Source organism: Mus caroli, chromosome 7 (assembly GCF_900094665.2).
Source record: "Mus caroli chromosome 7, CAROLI_EIJ_v1.1, whole genome shotgun sequence".
NCBI lineage: Eukaryota > Metazoa > Chordata > Mammalia > Rodentia > Muridae > Mus > Mus caroli.
The window spans coordinates 48,156,202-48,179,106 of record NC_034576.1 but is presented as its reverse complement, the minus strand read 5'-3'; the positions used below and the strand labels follow the sequence as shown (position 1 = coordinate 48,179,106).

General features: G+C 50.3%; 1 protein-coding gene across 5 annotated transcripts in view; it reads left to right on the top strand.

Annotated features, from left to right (window-relative positions):
- Ush1c (USH1 protein network component harmonin) overlaps positions 1-22,905 on the top strand; it is a 44,893-nt gene that overhangs the window by 12,035 nt on the left and 9,953 nt on the right. For 2 of the 5 annotated variants that reach the window (XM_029479940.1, XM_021166991.2), the window contains exons 5-18: positions 2,537-2,645; positions 2,754-2,778; positions 2,947-3,004; positions 3,256-3,350; positions 5,471-5,555; positions 6,456-6,515; positions 6,667-6,723; positions 6,829-6,971; positions 7,850-7,915; positions 8,915-9,039; positions 13,305-13,354; positions 16,963-17,115; positions 18,290-18,406; positions 18,902-19,384. In XM_029479940.1, the coding sequence (XP_029335800.1) occupies positions 2,537-2,645; positions 2,754-2,778; positions 2,947-3,004; positions 3,256-3,350; positions 5,471-5,555; positions 6,456-6,515; positions 6,667-6,723; positions 6,829-6,971; positions 7,850-7,915; positions 8,915-9,039; positions 13,305-13,354; positions 16,963-17,115; positions 18,290-18,406; positions 18,902-19,384 (1,626 nt within the window). Of the gene's footprint in view, positions 1-2,536; positions 2,646-2,753; positions 2,779-2,946; positions 3,005-3,255; positions 3,351-5,470; positions 5,556-6,455; positions 6,516-6,666; positions 6,724-6,828; positions 6,972-7,849; positions 7,916-8,914; positions 9,040-12,194; positions 12,257-13,304; positions 13,355-16,962; positions 17,116-18,289; positions 18,407-18,901; positions 19,385-19,510; positions 21,141-22,905 lie in introns of those variants that run through there. The other 3 variants (XM_029479941.1, XM_029479939.1, XM_021166993.2) reach the window with 3 other exon arrangements.

Genomic DNA, 22,905 nt, shown 5'->3' with positions numbered 1-22,905 from the left:
CCAGGGATTTTGTTATCAACATCCCCATCGGGGGACAAGCCAGGGGCTTCAGGGGGCTCTAGGATTGATGGTGCGAGACCAGGGAGGAGGGGGTGGGGACAGCAAGATGACAGTCAGGGCTTTGTTCGCAATCCCTGTCTCAGGGCTCCCGGTAGCATCTGAAATTTCAGCCCCCTCATTGTTCCTTCCCTCGGTGGCACATTTTCCAGCCCAGAAACACGGCCAGAGGAGAGAGCATAATGAGCTCCCCTCTTGGGGACAGCTGGGCCCCCCTTTTTTCCAGCGCAAGCTCTCCTCTGAGGACAAGTGCTTTCCTGCAGAGTCCCATGAAGGAGGGCATCAGGGCGCACTCAGGAAACCCAGACATCTAACTTCCCACCTGCTTCTCAGGCTTATGAAATAGCACTCCCCCTTTCCGGGGCCGTGGGGCCCATCTCCTCTTTGTCCTACGATCCCTCAGATTGTCATGTTACTATGAGCTCCGTACAAAGGCTCTTTTGCAGGGTTCTGTGTAGAGCAAGGAGGGAGAGGGAAGCTGATCCTGCAACCCTATCCAGGAGCTGTGGGGGAATCACTCTGACTAGGGTCCTGTAGTAACAATACAGGGAACTCCACTCAGGAGGAGCTAGGAGAAAATCGCCTTCATCCATTGACCAAACCAGGGTTCACGTTTCTTGTGCTGGAGGACAGCACAGAGAAGATTCTAGAAGTCAAGAGGGATTTGCCTGGGATGCTGCAGGCCCTGCAGGGGCTTGAACCCTCCAGCAGGTCCTGGTCCTGGGACTTCAGTCACACTGCTCTGTCCCCTCCTGGATACTTAGGTTTTTAACAATACCTTCTTTATGTTTAACTGTGTCCTTTATTCATGTAAGTATGCAACTAGCTGTTTACTTGTGTAGAAAATGATCTGCCCCTCCTTCCCTGGCTCTGCTATAAGATGCACAGGGTAATCTCTGCCTTCTTATGGAACTCCGGGACTCTGAACAAGTGGCAGGACTCCATAGCAGGCAATGTGCAAGGAACTGCAGCCAGGCTTGGCCACATGCCCTCCTTTTCCAGACACCCAAGAGCCAGCATGTGTTGTCTGTCACGGAGACCTGACGACACATCCCAGCAGCCTCTTGGCTCACTGGGTGACTTTGAACAGATCAGTTCCTCTAATGCCCCATCTCTTCACAGTGCCACAGTGGTCCCTACATAAAGGCCTTTTGGCAAGTTCTATGCAGAGCAGAAACACAAGTTCTTACCCTTTGGATTGAAAAAAACAATAGGTTCAGGAAGCTATCCGGATGTTCTCTTTGAAGTCAGTGTCCCCAGAAACGCAACAAGTTCTTTGGAGAGCCCTCCTATCAGGACACCGAGATGGGTGTTTGAGTCCCAGACAGAGGGGCACACCATTTCCTAGTGATAATGAGAGGTAACTGTAGATTGTAGGCTGGGAACTGACCTACAGACCATATGCCCTCAGAGTCTAACCTGAGGCCCCACATGTGCCAACCCTTCTCCAAGAGACCAGCAGTAATGCATGGGGTTTCAGGCAAAGTCACAGCCTCCATCTGCACGACACCTGAGCTCTGTCCCCGTGTGTTTTCGTGTCCTTGGGCAATACACCATTGTCTTGCACCCCTACCCTGTCTCTTGCCCATTACCAATACACCTCTGCCTCAGCTTCCCTATCTTATCTCAGGAGATGTTGATGTTCAAGGATCCTTCGGCTTTCTGGTGGAGGCAGCAGCGATGGCCAGCAGGGGGCAGTCTCATCATGCTCTGCCTCTTGGAACTGACTCAGTAGGCCTCCTTAATAGCAACCATTTCTTAAGAACCTGCTGTGGGCCCCATACTGGCTGAACTTACACATTTTACACATATGTTTGTTTAATCCTCAACAACTCCACGGTATTCTCTGCTTTATATATGAAAGAACCCATGGTTTAGAGAATCCAAAAGACTTGAATTTAAAAAAAAAAGATTTGAACTCAGAGCACCGAGCCCTGGGTTCATTCTCTGCTCTCTGCCTGCTTCCAGAATCAAGACTCGGAAGTCAGTTTAACTTCATTGCATTTCCATGGAATGGAACAAAAGAGATTATATGTTTGTGTTAGTGATATGAGCTTGGGTCAAGTGTCATGCGTCCCCATTTCAGCTCTCGGTAATTGGTAATTGATAGAGACAGAAGCCTGCTTCTAGGACAGGGAGGGACAAAGGCCAGACAGGGATGTTGGATTCCAGAACCTGATTGCACCTCGGTGGGGTGACAGAGGAACCAAGAGACGGGAACAGAGTTCCAAATCCTGCCTCAGCTCCATTACCCGCCAACTGCATGCCTCTCCCCAGCTCAGATCTTGCTTTCTCCATCCTGGAGCTGAAAAGTGTTGCCCGCCGCTGTCGGAGGGTAGTTGGGCTGCGACACAGTACTAAAGCCCACATTGAAGCTCTTGCTTGATGACAGCCCCTCTGGGGCGGGGAGCACCTGGGAATGGGCCTGCTCCCCTGCTTGGCACTCTCCCCCGTGCCTGTTGCGTCTCTCTCTGCCAAGGTAGGGGATGAAATTGTCCGGATCAACGGCTATTCCATCTCTTCCTGTACCCATGAGGAAGTCATCAACCTGATCCGCACCAAGAAGACCGTATCCATCAAAGTGAGACGTGAGTGAGGCCGCATAGGAATGGCGCTTTGGGATGAGGGTTGGGTGGGAGGTGGCCCCAACCCCAAGGGCATAGGAGCTTCCCTAACCTGCTGTTTCCTTCCCACAGACATCGGACTGATCCCTGTGAAGAGGTAAGCAGGCTTATCTGTGAGTCTCCTCTAGGCCAAGAGTCCTGGGATCTGCCCCACCCCCAGGCCCTGAACTTGCACTGCTCCTGGGCTGGGGAGGCGAAGTGACACAGATCCCAGCTCCCTCGAGTGTGCTTACTGGCTCCATCTTCTCTCTTGCCTTCTCCTCAGCTCTCCTGAGGAGTCCCTCAAATGGCAGTATGTGGATCAGTTCGTGTCAGAATCTGGGGTAAGAGACTACCTGCCATGGGGGTTCGGCAGCTGGCCTTGAAGAAGGGATGGCTCTGGGGAATGTAACCTTGGGGTCCCCCAGAGGCCACTAGGGTACCTGGTATGGCATGGTAGGCCTTCAGACTCATACCGCAAGGATATGATGTCTCCAGTCTCCATGAATATTGGGTACTTAATCTGTGTGACTCAAGCTCAAAGGGCCACTTGAAGGCATGTAGACCCAGTAACCTGATTCTGACTCTCCTTCAGGGTGTGCGAGGTGGCTTGGGCTCACCTGGCAATCGGACCACCAAGGAGAAGAAGGTGTTTATCAGTCTAGTGGGCTCTCGGGGCCTGGGCTGCAGGTAGGTAGCAGGCAAGTCTGGGCTCGGTCACCAGTCTCTAGGTGGGTGGCATGCCCAGGGCTCAGTGACGGCTGGTCAACCCCAGGCTCCCCAGCACTTCCTCTCCCTTTCCTTGATACTGCTTCTGAGGATTCTGGTCCGCTGGCTGTGGGGCTTGTGCACTGATGATGATGCAGAAGACAGAGCCAGGGATAGAACTCCATTCTATAGGAGCCCTTTCCTCACTGCGAAAGTACATTCTCCAGCTAGGCATCTGCCACAGTTCTCTTGTCACCGATGCTTCTGGGAACCATCCCATAAGAGGGGCCAGTGAAACCTACAACTCCAGCACCATCAGAAAGAGCTCTGAGGCTAGCCTTGGGTTGCTAGACCCTGTCTCATAAAATAAAACAATAAGCCGCCACACACAGGAGCTTTGGGCTCTGTGTAGTGGTCTTGTTGAGATGCGGGTGCTACAGTTGCTGGGAGATATGTTCCAACCCTGCCAGTCTGCCTCAGACTTGGAGCAGTGACTGAGCCCTGGGCCACTCTGAGCTGAAGTCTCTTCCTTTATAAGTACCGTGGAGGGATAACAGTATGTCACGGTTCTATTATAAAGGAAACAATGTAGCATGTTCTGTACCCAGCAGGTAGTAAGCAGCTGGTAAATGTTAGCTATTATCAGTTACGTTGTTCTTATTATTTATTTTCATTTGCATTTATTTAACACTTTTATAATTTTTTATTTTAAAATTTTTACTTATGTGTAAGTGTGTGTGTGCGTGTGCATGAATGTTTTTGTGGACTTGAGTGTGGGTGCCCACCAGGGCCAGTAGAGGGCATTGAATTCCCTGGAGCTGGAGTTACAGATGGTTGTGTGCTGCCTGCTATAGGTGCTGGGAACCAAACTCCAGACTTCCCTTCATGAGTATCAACTGCTCTTCACTGATGAGCAGCCATCTTTCCATCCCCAGAAATTATTTGTTTTGTTTTGCTTTGCTTTGCTTTGCTTTTGAGACAGGGCCTCACTGTGCAGCCCTGGCTGGCCTCAAACTCACAGAGATCTGCTGGCTTCTACATCCAAGTGCTGAAATTAAAGGTGTGGACCACCTCACCTGCCTCCATGAATGACTTTTAATGTCTGTCCTTGGGTCCTAAGGTTATAGCTTAGCTAGTACAGTGCTTGCCAAACATGCGCAAAGGCCTGGTTTCAGTTGTTAGCACTGTATAGACAGAGCATGGTGGTACACACCTGTAAATTTAGCACTTGAAAAATGGAGGCAGGAAGACCAGGCACCCAAGGTTAACCTGGGCTACATCGTAGTGCTTGATTTTAGTCTGAGCTAGATGAGACCTATCTCAAAAAAATAAAAATAAAATGTCAACTCCCTTCTTTCTGGAAGATGGCAGCCTCACATAGGAGTTAACACCACAGATAGTTACAATGTTGCCTAATCTAGAAGTTAACCACACAGATAGTTACAATGTTGCCTAATCTAGAAGTTAACCACACAGATAGTTACAANATAGTTACAATGTTGCCTAATCTAGAAGTTAACCACACAGATAGTTACAATGTTGCCTAATCTAGAAGTTAACCACACAGATAGTTACAATGTTGTGTGATAAAGATGCTGGTGGAGCTACGCCCTCCCTCAGGGGTGTTAAAGAAGTTTCCTACCTCTCATCAGTTAACAGTGGCATCCTGGAGCACACTTCTGTGAAAGGTTCTAAGTTGGTACCCAGCTGGGTGGGAAAGAGTGCGGTGATTGATTACTGATGTCTGCCACAGACCTGGGAGAGGAAATAACACAAGAGCCATTCTTGCTATTTGTAATTTGAAGCACTAGCAACCTTCAGGGCAATTAGCTTAATTGGGGTCTGGTGAAAATCTTATAAGGAATGAATGGGAAAATTCTGGAAAGAAAACAAAAAGCATGAGGGGCTGAGGAGATGAAATCACGAGGAGTTTCTGCCTAGGGCAGTGGTGAAAATAGGACTGGAAGGGAGGGTAGAGACAAAAGGCTTGGGCCTTGAGTTTATGGCAGAAGGCTACAGGATGGTCATTGAGAATGAACAGGGAGAGCTTCAGGGGATGAGCTGCAAGGGCAGAGCTTCACCCACATCTCTGCCTCCCGCAGCATCTCCAGTGGCCCCATCCAGAAGCCTGGCATCTTCGTCAGCCACGTGAAGCCTGGCTCCCTGTCTGCAGAGGTGGGATTAGAGGTAAATGCCGGGATGGGAGAGGGATATGGGGTGAGGTGGGTTTCACACACTGACAGATGCTGCATCTTCTCACATAGCCTTCTCCTGGCCAGCGCTGGCTGGTGACTCCCTAGTGGTCTCTCATGGGAAACCATTGTAGAGAAGTGGTACTAGACCCCTTGGTAGCCTTCAGCTTTGACAGCCAGTGATCCTGAGTTTGTAGTGATAAGAATTAGAGCTGGCATGCCGAATTCTAAGCCCCGCCCCAGCTCTGAGGATTAGATACTAAAGTTACTCCATGATGAGGAAACCAAGACCAGGCATTGTTTCTTCCAAGGCTATGTACTAGAACTTGGGGCTGGAAGCCAATCTCCACTGTGTCCCCTCAGAGATGTGACTCTTAATCACTTTTTGAGATGAATTCCTCACCTACAAGATAAGGATCCTAGAACCTTCCTTCCAGTGTTGTTGTGTAAATGAAGTGAGCATTTAGGCTGCCAGGCACATAACATTGATCAATAAATGTCAGCTGTGACTGTTACTCTACTGAGGGTCCAACATAGCCTACACTATATGGGAAGTCCAAAGCCTCCTGTGTCCATTAACTAAACCTTGTAAAGGAAATATTATAACATAGCAACAGATATTAACTTCTAATAACATGATATGTGATAGCCAATAAGACCATTATGGAATGGAGGGGTGCCAGGATGAGCTTGGGGCCCTCCCAGAAGAGCCCTGTCAGAGCTTGCCACCTGGTCTGTTAACTCAAAAAAGAATGTGGCTGTGGGATCACTGGCCTATGTGTTTAACATGCCAGGAGACCTTCCTGTAGATGAACGTAGGGATTACACACACACACACACACACACACACACACACACACACACATACACTGACCCTTTTTTCTTTCTCTCCCAGACAGGAGACCAGATTGTGGAAGTCAACGGCATAGACTTCACCAACCTGGACCACAAGGAGGTGAGATGTAATGTCCTCACCTGCTGTATCTCCTCTCCACACACTTCTTCCAGCCAGTGCCACAATGACTGAGATCCTTATGCTCTAGGCCTGCACTGCTCCAATCTGAGTGCCAGGTCCCAACTGACCATCCCCCTGCCTCCCTCCACAGGCTGTGAATGTCCTGAAGAGCAGCCGCAGCCTGACCATCTCCATCGTTGCTGGAGCCGTAAGTCCAGCATGCAGCGATAGCCCCCCAGTACTCCTGACCAACGCTGTAGCAGAGGATGCTCATATTCCCCAGGGCCTGAGCTTCCCTTCCCACCCCTGACAGGGACGGGAGCTGTTCATGACGGACCGGGAACGGCTGGAGGAGGCACGGCAGCGTGAGCTGCAACGGCAGGAACTCCTCATGCAGAAGCGGCTGGCCATGGAGTCCAACAAGATCCTCCAGGAGCAGCAGGAGATGGAGCGCCAGTGAGTGGCCAGCTGGGGACCTACATTCCACACCAGACACAACTGACTTCTGCCTGTTTGGCCTGGCCCATTTGAATTCTTTCGGTTGTGCTCTCAGTGCTAGAATAGGTGTCCATCTAGTTCCTTAGAAAGCCTGGTTCCTTGCTAAGGAGACCTGGCTTTCAGACACCAGTACTATACAAGAGAGGCTCCTGCCAGCCATAGTGAGCACCCACCTGCCTATTGTGTCTCATTGTATTCAGGACTTCGTTTATGTTGCTAGTTTAGCTCCCATGGTATCCCTGGGAGGCAGAGAGCATCAACCCATTAAATAGGTGAGAAGGCTGAGTCTTTGTAAGTTGAAGCTGCCTATGTTCAGAATCCTAGGAGGCCAGGCTGGGAGGAAGCAGTCTGGATCAGGAGCCTGGCAGTCACCATGGGGTCTCCTAATTGTGGTGATAAGCCCCACCCCTGCGTGTTTGAAATAGACTGAGAAAAGCAACTGGATAAGCAACTCAAAAATCAAAACCAGTGTCAGCCTACCAATCCTGACCCAGTTTGGGTGCTTACTAAGTGTTTGGAAAAGGGAAGAGAAGGCCACTCCCTCTCCTCCGTCACAGAATTAGCTGGTGAGCTTTACCTTCGCACAGGAGCTGGTCCTCAGGTGCCCCTGCCGCCTGCCCCAGTGGCACAGGATCCCCGCCCAGAAGCACCAGATGAAATTACCCAGGACCACGGGGCCTAGACTTCACAGAACCACACCCACAGTTCCAGCATCTCTGGAAGGTGGACGGCAGAGAACATTGAAAATGTCTCTCAAATCAGGAGTCGGGCACAGGGAGAGTTAGCGAGCGCTCTGTGCAGAGACTCACACCAGCAAACCTCTATCTGTGTTTCAGGAGGAGAAAGGAGATCGCCCAGAAGGCTGCCGAGGAGAATGAGAGATACCGGAAGGAGATGGAACAGTGAGTGTGTGGGGTCCAGCCCGAGTGCCCATGGCTGTGTGTGCTGAGCACGTGTAGTCAGAAACAGACACACCTGTCATTCTACGACATATAGAATCACACGAAATCCACAATGCATTGACTTCATTGGCTCAAATCCACCCAATAGTTCCAATCTCCCTCCTTTCTCGTGACCATAGTTACTATTATTACACCCACACATCATATTACATGCCTCACAGCAATGGATGAGCAGAAGCCCCAGGGACAGGTGAGAATTGTCTGGCTGTCAGTTCCTTGATGCGCGTCAGTCATTTGACATACACTGGATGGTCGGATGACCAAGGAATGGAACTGTCGCCATTACAGTGTCACGTGTCCTTCTCTTTATGGGGTCCAGGTTGGGGTGTTGCTCCCTTCACTATTCTAGTATACTGGGTGAGTTTCAGGGTTCACTCTAAACACCCAAATACCCATATATTTCCAGCCTACTTTGGTAGGTTTATGGTGGTACCTCTTTACTCTTAGGGGGAGCTACCACGGATAGCCCTGGACACGTGGTAGTGGTCGTGTCTACAAGCACAAACACATTGCCAAGTCATCCCACCTCTGCATTTTTACTCAAAACAAACAGAGACAAATGTTGCTTTGCATAATAGACTCCTCACTCAGGGCAAGGCACAGCCTGAAGCTTTTGTTCCATACAAGGTAGAACAACCCTCAGTGCAGGTTCAGCCTGTTCTTAGCACTGGACCTGATCATGCTCCTGGGAGTGTGGCAAGCCACCTGCTATGCTCGAGATCCTCACCACCCATCTATAATTCTAAGCAAGCCCTTTGTCTCAGTGGAACCAGAGCGTATTGCTGAAGCTGTGTGCACACTCCGCTTTGACACTCCACTGCAGTGGTGGTCCTCTTTCATGGCTAGAGCCATGAGGCCTCCCTTCCCAAGGGGGTCCTCTGGCAGCAAGAGGTGAGCCCCTGAAGGTTCTGCCATCAATCACAGGGGGTCTCATTTCAGGATCTCGGAGGAGGAAGAGAAGTTTAAGAAGCAGTGGGAAGAAGACTGGGGTTCAAAGGAGCAGCTCGTTCTGCCTAAGACCATCACCGCAGAGGTGCACCCAGTGCCCCTTCGCAAGCCCAAGTGTATGTATGACCTGTCCGGGATGGGCCCTTCCAGGGCCTGAGGCTAAGGGTGCTAGATAGAAATACAGTTTTCCTCCACTCATCCACCTTCCCAGGTGACTATCCCAGGGCTGTCTGGGCTGCGTTTCCCTCAGGAGAGGCAGTGTGAGTGGATGAGCATCAGCTAAAGCCTCGTAGTAGGAGAGTCTGCTCTCCTTCCTTGTCTGGAGTGGGGGATCTGTCTGGTTCATGTACCAGCTCCCTCACTGTACCGAATGACATAGATGCTGCAGAGGGGACAGAGAGCTTGGTGGATGTGGAATTGGTTTATAGGATGACTACCCGAGCTTGGTGGATGTCGTGGTGTCTTCTGGCCTGGTTCTGAACTTGGGCTGGGTTGAAACCAACATCGAGAAAGAGAGAGTAGATCTCTGGTAGTGCAAGGTTGACAGGCAGCTAGGGAGGAACTGGTCAAAGTGGCCCATCACCTACTTTCCCTCCACTGTTACTCTGACAATGGAGGCAGAGGAAGGAGCATGAGACCCGCCATGTACCCACTAGAGACCGGGGATTGTGCAATGCTGGGCCTAAGCTCCCCCTGCCCTTCCCATCTCTGCTTTAGCAGTCACGTGTCACGTGTTCTTCCTCCAGCTTCAGCTCAGGCCTCCATCAGAAGCTCCCCATCCATCTGCTCTCAGCCCGCCCACCTGCTCTCAGACCGCCCACCTGCTCTCAGCCCCGCCCACCTGCTCTCAGCCCCACCCACCTGCTCTCAGCCCCACCCACCAGGAGGTGGTGGAGGAGAGCTGCTTCAAACAGTGTAGCCCATGGCCATCTCAAGTCCCTCGTTCCTGGCTGGGTCTTCACTCCCACGCCCTATCTCTTTCTAATTATATGACACGGGCAGGTCAATAACATTCTTGTGCTCAGCCTAGACTGTGGGAACCTCTGGGTGGAAATATCCCTGGACCCCAGATCCAAGGTTCCACATTGCCATGGAGGTCTAGCTAACTCACCCAACTCCAGATTCCCACCTGTGCCTTTATAGGGAAGCCCCTTTGCCAACAACAAAACAGACGTGCACGACTTCTAGATTCCTCCATTTCACTCTCCCCCTAGTGCGTTCCTTCCTGGCAGCAGGGCACAGGTCTCATCTCTCAGGGACGACAAAGCACTCTCTCATCAGCCTCCCCTACGCTAGTCTGAATTTGCCGAGGATGTAGCCTGAGACAAATTTCCAGAGAGTAATTCGTATTTTAGACAGGAGCTAGTTTCTCTTGTGAGTGAAATGGGAGCTTCAGAAGGAGAGAAATCGATTTTAATTGCTTCTCACAAAGGTAATCTGAGTGAGTGTGGTACGCTTCTAGAAACTGGGTCTCAGGGCTTCACAGACTCAGGGATTGTGGAAAATAAAAGCCCTTTCACAAGCCTAGCTATTTATTTAATGCTTTTTAATTTTCCTGAATAAGAGGACAAGAGTGTTCCTTTTACTCGGGCTAGGCTATCCTGAGGCAAAACCCAAGCTCAGTTGATGACTGAGTCCTCTACCCACCTGGGACGGCTGGGCAGCTGGCTGTCTTCACACGCAGGCATTAGCCCTTTGTCTGCTCTTTCTCCTGTTGCTGTGACCAAAACAAGTTAAGGAAGGAACAGTTTGCTTTGACTCACAGTATGAGGTGGCTGGTCACATCATGAACATAGTGAAGACACACACACACACACACACACACACACACACACACGATCCTTTTTATTCAGTCTGGTACCCAGCCCATGGAATCCTCCCACGTGAGGACAGGACTTCCCACCTCAGTTAACCTAATCTAGAACAGGCACACCCAGCCCTTTGCCATATAGGCGCTTCTAGATCTCGCCAAGTTGGCAGTATTTATAGATGACAGTATTCAGGGCTGGTCCACAAATGCAGCCAGGCCTCTGAGAAGGTCCATTCTGTTTCTCACCTGCCCCGTCTACAGAGAGCCCCAGAGGTAAAGGAAGGTTGCAGAGCCAGCAGAAACTCCCCCAGACAGCTCCTCCTTGACCTCCATTCAACCTATAGCCAACAAGCTAGCTCTGACACAGGCTTCCATGCCTGTGAGGAATGGGCTCTACCTTTTTGAGCAACCAGAGAAGAGCCTGGAACATCCTGATCTTAGGTCAAGAAGCAGCCTAAGCATGGAGACAGCATTGGCAGCTCTCCCAAACCTGGTCCCCCATGGGGCTATGACAGCTACCTCAGCCGACTAGCCATGGCTGGCCAGCCACACACAACACTGCCCAGCACTCAGAGCTAGGACATACCATTCCAGAGATGCCAAAAGACCCTTCCTTAGCTTAACGGCAGGGTGTGAGGAAGGAGAGGGAGTTTTTCATGAAGGACTCCCCCTCTTAGTTAGAAGATGAGGGACTTTAATGAGACATCATTGTCCCTTCTCCCTCAAGGACACCCTCAGTTATTACCCATCCAACAGACCCATGACTTGAAAGTTGGTGGTGCCTTTGTCTAGTAAATGTGATTGGAGCTGACAGCAAAGCAACTGAATGCCCAGCCTGAGAAAGGAGACATTATGAAATATCAAAACAGTTAACAAGCAGGCTTCTGTACTTCCTGCTGGTGTCCCAGAGAGGCCAGGAACCAGGTTGTAAATAACTGGAGTGTATAGCTGGTTTTCCACATGGTGTTGAGACTCCTGTTATCCTAACGGCACATTCCCTGTGTATGTCACCTCCCTGGGAGTCCCAGCCTTCAGCTGCTGCCCACATAGCTCAGATAACTCTCCCAGAGGATGCAGAGCCCCTAGGGGAGTGAGGAGTAAAAAGATCCATTCTCCCATGAAAAGCCCTTCTCCTCCGGAAGTAGATAATTCTCAGAGATTGCCAGTCTTCTCCCTGCACCTCCAACTTTCAACCCTATTCCCTATAAAACAGTTCTCATGCTGATGTCAGATCGGAGGACCCTACTGTTAGCCCATTTTACAGACAGAAAAGTTAAAGCTACTAAAGTTCAAAGCACTGTGTGTACACACCAGAGCAAGGAGACCTAGCACTTGAGCCCTGCTGCTGCCCCTGACCCCACAGCTTCCTCGAGACAACTAGTCACGGGTTCCCAGACACCTAGAGAGCTCTTTTCTGAAGCCCCTTGGTTCACTGGCTTGCCCTTCTTTTCCCCTGGGTAGATGATCAGGGAGTGGAGCCTGCAGACCACTTGGATGGAAGCACAAAGGAGCAGAGACAGCAGGTTGGCACCCATGCTTTGCTCCCTGGCTTGGCTGCCCTGCTTGCTCTGCCTGTCTCCTTTGGATATAGTAAAGAACCAGCTTGAAAGAGCTGGACCATGGTGGGAACCCCTGGGGTCTGTGAGGATGCTCCAGGCTTGGTCCATGCACTGAGAACTAAACTTTAGGGACAAGATTCATGGCTAGGCTGAAAACTTATCGGGCATGTGCCAATATGGGGGAACCACTGGCTCAAATATTTAAATATTACCCACTCAAGTTTCCCACCCTACTGCTCTGGCCTCTCCCATAGTACTGACTCCCTAGCCCCTTCCCTCTGAGCTGGTGTGCCTGCTCTAAGTCTGAGCTCAACAGCACAGACAGCTAAGCATGGGCTATTAACTCTAGCCTTGATGGCTCAGGTCTGGGGTGCTGCCCCACTGTGCCATTGCCCAGGCAAGGGGACTATGACTTGTTTATCTGACCTGGGCAGGGGATTTGCTTTCTGGAAGCTTATCTCCTGCTTGCTGTTACCACAACTGCCCTTCCAGAACCTTCCAGAATGACTGCCTTTCTTTGGTATTAAAAGAGGGGCTGCGGTCTGTGCTCTTAGATACTTTGACTCTTTCTGGCAGTGGTTCCAGGCAGAGGCTCAAGCTGCCTTTTGTTTGAAGCCATTTCTTAGATGTGGAAAGCAGGCATCAGCTTAGGGAGTGTGCTTTTTTTTTTTTTTTTTTCTTTCCATGGGCCTTTGTGTTTGTGCTCACTTCTGTGATTTGGAAAAGCATGTCTTTCCACAAAGACAATCTTGCTGGTTTTCTGGCATGAACTTCAGAAGCCAGTGTTCTGGGGGAGATACATTGACAGTGACCTTGACCCTGGGAATCAGGATGGTACACAAGTGGTCTCTAGTCTGCTTTGGCCTAGATCCATCACCAGGTGAGGGGAAAGTGGGCCAAAGGGCATGATCTTGCTGTTGGGTTTTACAAAGCCACACATACCTTGGGAACGCAACCCCCAACTGTTGCCTGTGGATACTGCATCTCATCGTTTGTCTTTCTGTCATTGTAGCTTTTGGGTGGTTTTACCGTTATGATGGCAAATTCCCAACCATCCGGAAGGTAGGACAGGCCTGAGCAAGGCACTGTGTGATGCTGAGTTTGATGTGAGCTGTGATCCTTTCTGTCCATTTTTTTTGCCTCAAGTTTCAAAGTTGACCTTTTGATCCCTGTCTTCTGATGACCGGCAGGGATGCCATGATAAAGGTGTCAGGAGAGGGGAAGCAAGCATTCTTAGCATGAGGCTTGCCTAAGCCCTGGGTGGCTCTGATGGCCTTGGTCGGGAGCAAGCAGCTTCAGACTTGCTATGCCAAGCAGGACCAGAGCCATCACCAGAAGCCTGGGATAGGTGGGGTAAAACAGCAGGGTGGGTGACATAAAACAGTTCATGATGACCCTGCCAGATGTAGCTTGTGTGGAATTTGGCACCCCGGTCTGGGAATGCAGCCATACTAATGCCATCTATGGCCTAGACCTATCTCTGCCCAGGGCTAGGATTATGTATCTTTCCATTCCCTAAGACCTTTAATTTTCTCTCTAAATCTCATTATACTATCTCCAGGCCCCATAAAATACTCATCTTTTGTCTTACTAAATTTCATCAGTATTTGATTATGAAAATGCCACGCTTAATATCTGTCCTGCATGTTAGACATTCAAGATGGCTTGGTATTTAGAAATCAGGCTGCCGGCATAAATCTGAGTGAACTCATTGACCCAGCTCAGCTCTTTCTAGCAAGGGCCCTGGGAAGCAGGGCTGTGGCAGCAGCATGAGCTTGCGATACTGCCCACCACATGCGCCTTACATAGTAGCAGCGGGATTCCTGACACACATGTGCCTGGGATCGCAGAATTCCACAGCAGTGAGCAGGCTTAGGCTACAGCTCCCGAAGGACCCCTTTTTACCCTGTTTTGATCTCAGAGAGTGTGTGGTCTCCTAGGACTGTGGCCTCTGTGTCACAAGCTAATTCCATGGCTTGAAGTCATGTCCAACCTTTTGACATTGTGACATGGCACTGACATCTACAAAGTTCCCATACAATTGAGTTACAACGCCTTTCAAAAATAATATATTGTTTTAAGTAAGTTTATGGGTTTTGTATTGGGATATGTTTGTAGCTATCCTAGCTTCAGGCTAGAGGCTGGACTCTGAGGGGGAATCTCATGGAGATAGACTGCCAGTTCTTCCCATTATAGTCTCTATTAGACCTTGGCTAAAGAAAACAACATATTCCATACACCAGTGCTTGGACATGTGATATATATATATATATATGTATGTATATATATATATATCTCACATGTGTATGCACACACACACACACACACACACAGAGAGAGAGAGAGAGAGAGAGAGAGAGAGAGAGAGAGAGAGAGAGAGAGAGAGAGAGATTTTACTGGAAAATAATTAGTACAAATGGATAGGGCATGTTTTTTCCAGACATAAATAACTATGGAAATGCAAATGAGCTGGAATGCTCTACACACACAAACCCCATTCCTTGGAAGTTGCTCTTAGTGATGGGGTCAGGCTAAAGTCCTCGTTATTGGTTTCATTGTCACGATGGAAACAGCAGGTATTTTGGTTTCCGCTCTCACTTCCCAAGGAGAACAGTTGTTGGTCGGTCGATAGAATTTCTCCTCTCAGCCTCGATGGAAACCTATGAATATAACTGACGATCAATAAGACAACACAAGCTCATCCCTCACACCAGATCCGGAAACCCATCATCACCCTGCCCAGAGCCGCTGAACATGGCGTGTTTCTTGGTAGCTGGAGCTAAGGAATACAAAGGTGTATCCACAGCCGTGGGCATCAGTAGTCAAACCCTTTACATGAAAGGAGAGATGTCATGCCTCCTAGCCCTGTCCTGGAAATGAGTGTTCTCAGTTCAATGCCACCAATTCATGTTTATGGAGGACTCATAATTAGTGAGCTGAGGCTGAGGAGATGGCTCAGTGAGTAAAGCACTTGCCTCCCAAGTGTAAGGACCTGAGTTCAGATCCCAGAATCCACATAAAAACTTGTGCATGGTAGCATGCTTAGCCAGATGTACAGGAACTCTTAGGCTGGCAGGGAAGGCAGATTCACGGGCCGCTAAGTTGTCTGTAGAGGGGGTACAGTTGCTCACGGGCAGTGCTCTGTGGAGGTTTGCCCATCTCCATCTGTCAACAGATACCCTTTACTGAGGGTGACGCAGGATCTGTCACTGCCCTTCTCAGGAGCTCACTCTGGCTGTGAAATCTAGACATCATTGTAGGTTTGGTTTCGTTTTCTAATCAATAGAATGGCCATTCTTATCTCGGTGACCCCTGAGGGCGCCATGACCTTATTTAAGCTGGTGGCCACTGAGCAGACCCTTTCTGGTTCCTCTTGAGGACTGGCATCTGAACCTACAGCATGGTGTGAGCATTTGACTCTGAGCTGAGCTAGGGGCCTGGTGAGCAGTGTAGGCCATGAACTGAGCAGAATTGAAGGAAGGAGAATCTCCTCTTTGAGATGTTGTGGGCCACTCTAGACATGGGTGCCAGAAACCAGCATTTCCAAAGCATATTAGCCATTATTGGAGATAAGGTTGTCTTCAGTTGAGTCAAGATGAGTGCATCAAAGGTCTGTAGACACTTACTACCCTAGGTTGACATGAAAGGTTTGCATCCATTGCTGGGAAGTTCAGGTCCTCACTCCGGGCCTTGGACTCTAAGCTGATTCAGAGCAGCAAAGCAGGAAACCTTGGTAGGTAGAGATGCAATTATTCCGGAACTCACCCTGAGTGTTGACTTTCTCTGCATACTCTTCTGAGTGCTGGCTCTGTGCTCCCTGCTGTGTGATGGGAGTGATCTCCCATCTGCTGTGTCCCTTTCTCCCCTGCTTATCTGAGCTCAGTAGCAACCTGAGACCTGGAGGATGCAGGTCTGAGCCTGCATCACTTCCTAGATGTCTGACTTTGTGGAAGGGACTTCACCTGTCTAAGCTTTGACTTTAGCCTGACCCTGCATCTCCCAGTCCCAGAGTCTTCAGATAAACCCCCAGTTTAGAGGGAACCCTGGCTCTGGACTCTCTAAGTGATGACGTGTAGAGCATCCAGTATGCTTGGCTTAAAACCCCACGTATAGACCATGACAGATGACCTCTGCACATCAGGTTAACCAGCTCACTCAGACTTTCTGGAACCTCCCAGGATGCATCTCTGGCATCTGAACAGGAACCATTCCCCCACCCCTTGCTGCCAGGGAAGGCAAGCACCCAGGTCCTAGGAAGTAAATGCAATGCCTTTTGCTAGAAAGAACTCCAAAGCCCTTTCATGGTGTTTCATGGGCACTAACTGGAAACCTGGATCAGCTATTTCTCCCACTTTAGAGATGTGGGGAGTCCAGGCCTAGCTGGGTTACAGAACTTAGCCAAAAGGTCACACAGCTAGTCAGTGAGCCAGTCAGCCAGTTCTGGCGGATGAGGGAGTATGTCTCCCGCTCTCCAATGGGCATCCATGGCCTGCCTGACCTCAGCCTGAGTCTGACGCCCACTGTGGTAGGACAGAGCTGGGAGTGGGGCTCACTGCGGCTGGCAGCCTTGTCTTGTCAGAACTGCATGCCCTGTTTGCTGTCCTGTGTTAGTCCTAATGCCACCTAAACAGTGACCCTCTTACCACATGCACAATGCTCATTCTGCTCAGAAAGCAAAGGAGAAGAAGAAAGCCAAGTACGATAGCCTGCAGGACCTGAGGAAGAACAAGAAGGAACTCGAGTTTGAACAAAAGCTCTACAAAGAGAAGGAAGAGATGCTGGAGAAGGAGAAGCAGCTGAAGATCAATCGGCTGGCCCAGGAGGTGTGTGCACTGTCCCGGGACACAGCTCACTCCCCCAGCATACCTCCAAGGGCCAGATGGAGTCCAGAGAGTGAGGCTGCCCCCCGCCCCAGGATCATCTAAGGCCAACTCTAGCTTAAGTGCATGTTTGAGACTAACACTAGTCTCCTGGTTTAGGGGCTGGGTCTGAGGCTAGCCTCCCTGCCCTGACTGGGTCTCAGGTTAGTCACTGATATATGTATGAATCTGCCCCCTTTACTCTATCCTACTAAGGTATAACTCTATGGCAAGGCCCTTCCATCCTAGGTATGGCAGTGGAGCTGGTCTTCTGGCTCACAGTCTATCTGAGGTTTACCCCTCTGCCTCTCTTGAAAGTTTGTTTGGCCTTCCAGTCGCCTGCCCCATTCAGGGTGCTCTCGCTACCAAGTCTCACCAAGCTGGCTTGGCTCTTGGTGTATATGGTCTAACCTTTCAGTGTAGATGTCAAGTCTGAAACTATCTCCAGTAGATCAGGCTTAGAGTCTGAGGCTTCTCCCATTAACACAGTGTGTCCGAGGCTGGACCTCTATAACCTGGAGATATATCTAAGACTAACCATGTCAATAGTGACCTCCCAGCACCAGCAGTTTCTGTGTCTTGGGTGAGATTGTTGGCCTGAACTTCCTGCCTGCAGGCAATATCCTTTCTGCTTCTCTGTGATGCTCCTATGACTCACAGTGCCAGGTTGATTAGATTATAAAACCAGAGAAGCCCTGGGAAATGCAAAGCCTATTAGGTCTGGCATCGTGAATAGATTAACTTCAAAATGAAGAATAAGGTTGAACTTGCATTTCTAAGGACAGGACAGCCTTGTGGGGAAATAAGAGCAAAGTTAAACCCATGGGTGTGGGGGGGGGGGCTGAAGAGGCTAGGGAAGAACCCCAAGAGACTCAGGGTGATGCAAATCCTGGGGGCCAGCATTGCCAGGCAATGTGTGAACCCTGCAGGTTTTCTGGTCATGCCGACACTCCAGCCTCTACCTTCTACTTTCTGATCCAAGGTCCAGGTGGAAGAAGCCTGGTTCTTTTTCTGTGTGTTGTCACACCAACCAGTATTTGGTAGGGGAGGGGCTAAAGCAGTGCCTCTGTGTGTGGCTGCCCTTGTGACTCAGTGTGCCCCTTTGTTGCCTCCTTTTGACATGGGTCCTGGGTCCCAGGTGTCTGAGACTGAGCGGGAAGACCTTGAGGAATCGGAAAAGACCCAGTATTGGGTGGAGAGGCTCTGTCAGACGCGCCTCGAGCAGATTTCCTCTGCTGAGAATGAGATTCCTGAGGTAACAGAAATGTCTCTTCACGTGGACCCTCCTGACAGTCACCTTCAGAACAATCCTTTCTGGGGACAGTGGGAGGCATGGTGGCCATTGGTGATCATCACCAGCCACACTGGTGGACATTTCACTGGCTACAGCCCAGCCCTAACAGCTGCTGTCACCTCCTGTCATGAGGAAGGGAGATGAGTCTGTCTGGATGACTACAAGTCCCTTCTGTACCGAGACAGTCCCCACTGGGCTTGTTGTGCCCTGCTGTAGTTACCAAGAGTCCCCTAACATCTCAAACGTGTCCTACTTCAGAGGGTAAATGGCTATAGCTCAAACCTCTCTTGTGTTTAGACTACTCCCTCACAGACCTACTGGCTAAGCTGGGCAGCTGGGTGGCAGTGCCCACGGTTCTGGTTTGAGTGATGGGGATCCAGCAGCAAGAGAAAAAGAGCAGAATATTTCTGTTGCTTTGCTGTGGAGTTTATAATGACAGAACTTCTTCACCCCCAGATGACCACAGGGCCCCCACCTCCCCCACCTTCTGTGTCTCCTCTGGCCCCACCCTTGAGACGATTCGCTGGTGGGATCCACCTCCACACCACTGACCTGGATGACATCCCTCTGGACATGTTCTACTACCCCCCCAAGACTCCCTCAGCACTGCCCGTGATGCCCCACCCTCCACCCGTCAACCCACATTCCAAGGTTCCCGCGCCCCCTGTGCTTCCCTCATCAGGTCACATGAGCAGCTCATCCTCACCATGGGTGCAACGCACTCCACCCCCAATCCCCATTCCTCCCCCTCCATCCATTCCCACCCAAGACCTCACTCCTACCCGCCCATTGCCCTCAGCACTAGAAGAGGCCCTGGGCAACCACCCCTTCCGCACTGGGGACCCAGGCCATCCAGCAGATGACTGGGAGGCAAACACCCACAGTGGGAAGCCCTCCAGCTCCCCCACCACTGAGCGGAGCTTCCCACCCGCCCCAAAGGTACCATTTTATTCTGCATGTTGTGCTTGCAAAGGAAGTGGGGTGTGGGTGGATGCTGTTTCCCATGCCCTCTGCTGCCCCGGTGAGTGGAGATGGGAGGAGACAGCATCTTGCCCTGTTTCCCAGGTGTCATGTGCTGTCCTGCATGCGTGTGCCTTCTACTGATTTTGAAGTCCTGTGTTTACATGGTGAATTGCTGTGGCCATGAAATGAGCAACAGTGAGTCTGTCAGGTCCGTGTCAGCAGCCTCTGATGATGTTAGCCCCTGAGCTAGTGAATGCTGGTGGCCTGCAGGGTAGTGCTCTCTGGTTGTGTGGAATAGCCAGCTGTGTCTTCATAGGGACCAAGAAGTCCTCATGTGTAGGAAGTGAGCCCCTGGTTCAACTGGAGAAGGGGTGCGTGGGGGAAAGCTGGGGCGTACCTAGCTCTGAAAATAAAGGGTAGTCTTAGGACACTCCAGCGCCTTTCCCACAACACGAGCTGGCAGCACCGGCCTGGTGTGTAATCGTCAGACACGTCTGGCCGGGACCCAAGTTAGAAACCCTGAAGATGAGAGACTTCTTAGAAGTTCTCAACTATTAAAAGACAAGAAATGTTTTTCTTGGATGTTGACAGATTGAGCGGCGGTATTTTCAGAAAGATCTATTTCCCATCAATTGATCTTTATTCAAAGACTGCTTTGGAAGAGTCGGTCCCTGGGCACCATGTGAGACTTTTGAGCCTAGTAGACAGTGGTCAGGTCCGACTCAACTGAGGAGGCTCCAGTCCACTGGGGGTGAAGGGCTGCAGGGGTGAGGGCTGCAGGGAGAGGGGCTGAGGATGAGGGGCTGCACAGTGTTGGCAGCACCTCCCCAGTGGCTTTCATCGGCCTCCCACTCAGTATCCCAAAGGGAGCGTGTATTTAGTAGATTAGATCACTCAAGGGCATCAAGGAGATGCCAGGTGCCTGCTGCTGACTGGCTGACAGTCACGGCTGGAGGATCACAGGTGGACTGGAATACTATGGACCTCTAGTGTGGGGCCTTGATTCCTAGACCTCAGATAGGGAGAGAGATGTCTCCTCACTCTGGGAACATCTCCCCAGAGCTCAACCAGACATCAGGTTTAAGAGACTGTGTTAGCCTGGCACGGAGGGACCCATCCTTCTCTGTAAGTGACCCCAGAAGATATGCAGTAGCTTTTCCCTAACAAATCTGATTCAGAGATCTGAGGCCAGGCTCAGGCCTTGCAGCTCTTGGTAGATGGAGCAGAGCTGAAGAAGATTCCAAGCAGCAACTTTCCAGGGATTTAACTTTTGAAGGGAGAGCATCTATATATATATGGGTCTTCTCTACGCTAGCACAGCCTACATGCTCCAGCTGAGGATACCTCTGCCTTGCTGGGACTTAGAGCTGAACCTTGAGGGGTACAGTACATGAGGGGCAGAGGAAGGGCTCCAGAGCAGCAAGAAACCTAGTGATGGCAGGGGAGACAGTAACAAGTCAGACCTTGGCTTATGGATCATATTCTGCTGTTCCCTGGCTAAATGACTTCGGGTACCTGATACTCCATCTCTGTGAGCCTGGACACCCTGGTCTCACTGCATAGGAACGCAATGGTACCTATCTACTGTGAGAACCAGACAAGTTAATGCATGAAGGGGGAGGTGGGTGGCATATAGTCTGTAATCCCAGCACTCCGAAGTCTGAGGCAGGAGGATCACAGAATGTGAGTACAACCTGATCTACACAATAATTTCAGAACAGTCTGGGCTACAGAGTAAGACACCAAAACAAAACAAATCCCCCACAAATAATCATAAAAATAAATAGGGTCTCATGTTGCCTAGGCTGGCCTTGAACTCATTATGTAGCCAAAGATGGCCTTACGCCTCTGCTATGCCTGCTTCCACCTCCCAAGTGCTGGACTTACAGGCACATGCCACCTGCCTGTGTTATGTGGCACTGAATATATTGACCCTAGGCTCTTGTGGGTGCCATGAAGCCACTCTACCAACTGAGCTACAGCTCCACCCTGAGCGAATGCATTCTGAGTTAAGACTTAAAAGAGTTGCAGGTGCATGCGCAGTGCTCATTAGATAATAATGGCTGCTAGTCAGGGTCCCTAGACCAAGTAAATTAGAATAAAGTAAATTAGAACAAAACTATGAATGGGGGGGGGGAGGAAGGGATCATCTTAGCAAATACTGAGTCAAGACTCGAGACAGGCTCCACTCTCTCTAACTCTGCAAGGAATGAAGAAAGCCACAGTTCGCTCCTGTTCGGAGTAAAGAAACATTAAAGTCCCCACATAAAGTCCCTTAAAGGACTGGACCACCATGAATATCTCAAAACACCCGGACTGTCCTTGACTCAAAGCTATCTCATTATGCTGGCCTCCATCCCGTCCATCCTGCCTAGTCCTCTGCCTGTGTGCCCCTTGTAAGTTCTCAATGTGTACAGCAGGAAATGTAGGTAACATGTCTGCATAGCTAGCCTTAGGTAATAGAATCAGGTACTGTGAGCCTGCCACCCAGCTCCTGCCCAAGGAAGGTTCCAGAACCATATCTGCCAGGCACTGCATGCCATGCCAAGTATGCTGTTGAGTTGTTTGTTTATTCAGTCAATACTTACCATATGCCAGACACTCTGCTGGGCACTGGGACCTAACATTAGACAGACAGCCATAGTCTTTATCCAAGACAGTCTAGTGGGAGTGTCTAGTCTGAAGGTGGGGGACCCACAGATATCTGGGATAAGTGTGAGCCAGCCTGATTCACCAGCCTTAAAATAACTCCTGTAGACATTTTGTCCAAGCCCATAGCCTCCACGAGGCCTTGGCTTGTCCAAACCTGTCATGGTCCACCAGGAACTCACCTTGGTCTACAGACCAGCTGTGAATGAAGTCTGAGGTCCTGGGGAGGAGAAATGTCAGGACTGGACTGGCTAAGTGGAGGAGCAATGGCTTCGGGGCAGTAGAACCTGATGTCTTAGAGCCTGATGTTGGGCAGTCTGAGGAGTCTGGGACAGAGACAGTGGGAAGATAGAGAATCTCATGAAGGGTGTTAGGAGGCAGGACGATAGTGTTGACAGTCTCTAGGGACCAGTCAAAGGGTTTGGGGACAGGGCTGTGCCCTGATGAAAGATGTTTTAGCAGGAAATCAAGTGTTAGAGTGAAGATGACCTGAGGGATTCTGGATACTGTGCCCACACACTGGGAACCAGAGTTGCCTTGTGTCACACTACAGGGCCTTGAATATATCCAGGGGAAATGGCCCTTTAAGGAAGGGGATATTGGGTGGTCAATGTGAGGGAGCCTTGAAAGTGTGTCCTCTGACTCAACTGGTTGATTCCCTAGAGCCACTCAGCCACACTGAGGCCGTAGAGTTCTCTTTAGGTGACGAGCCTACCCCAGGCCTCCTCTGTCTGAGCAGATGAATCGGGCTGGCTCATGTGCATGGGAGTGACTTGCATGTTTGTAAACATACCATGGCTATCCCTGGCCACATCCCCTATGACGCCACATGGGTCTCTCCTAAACTA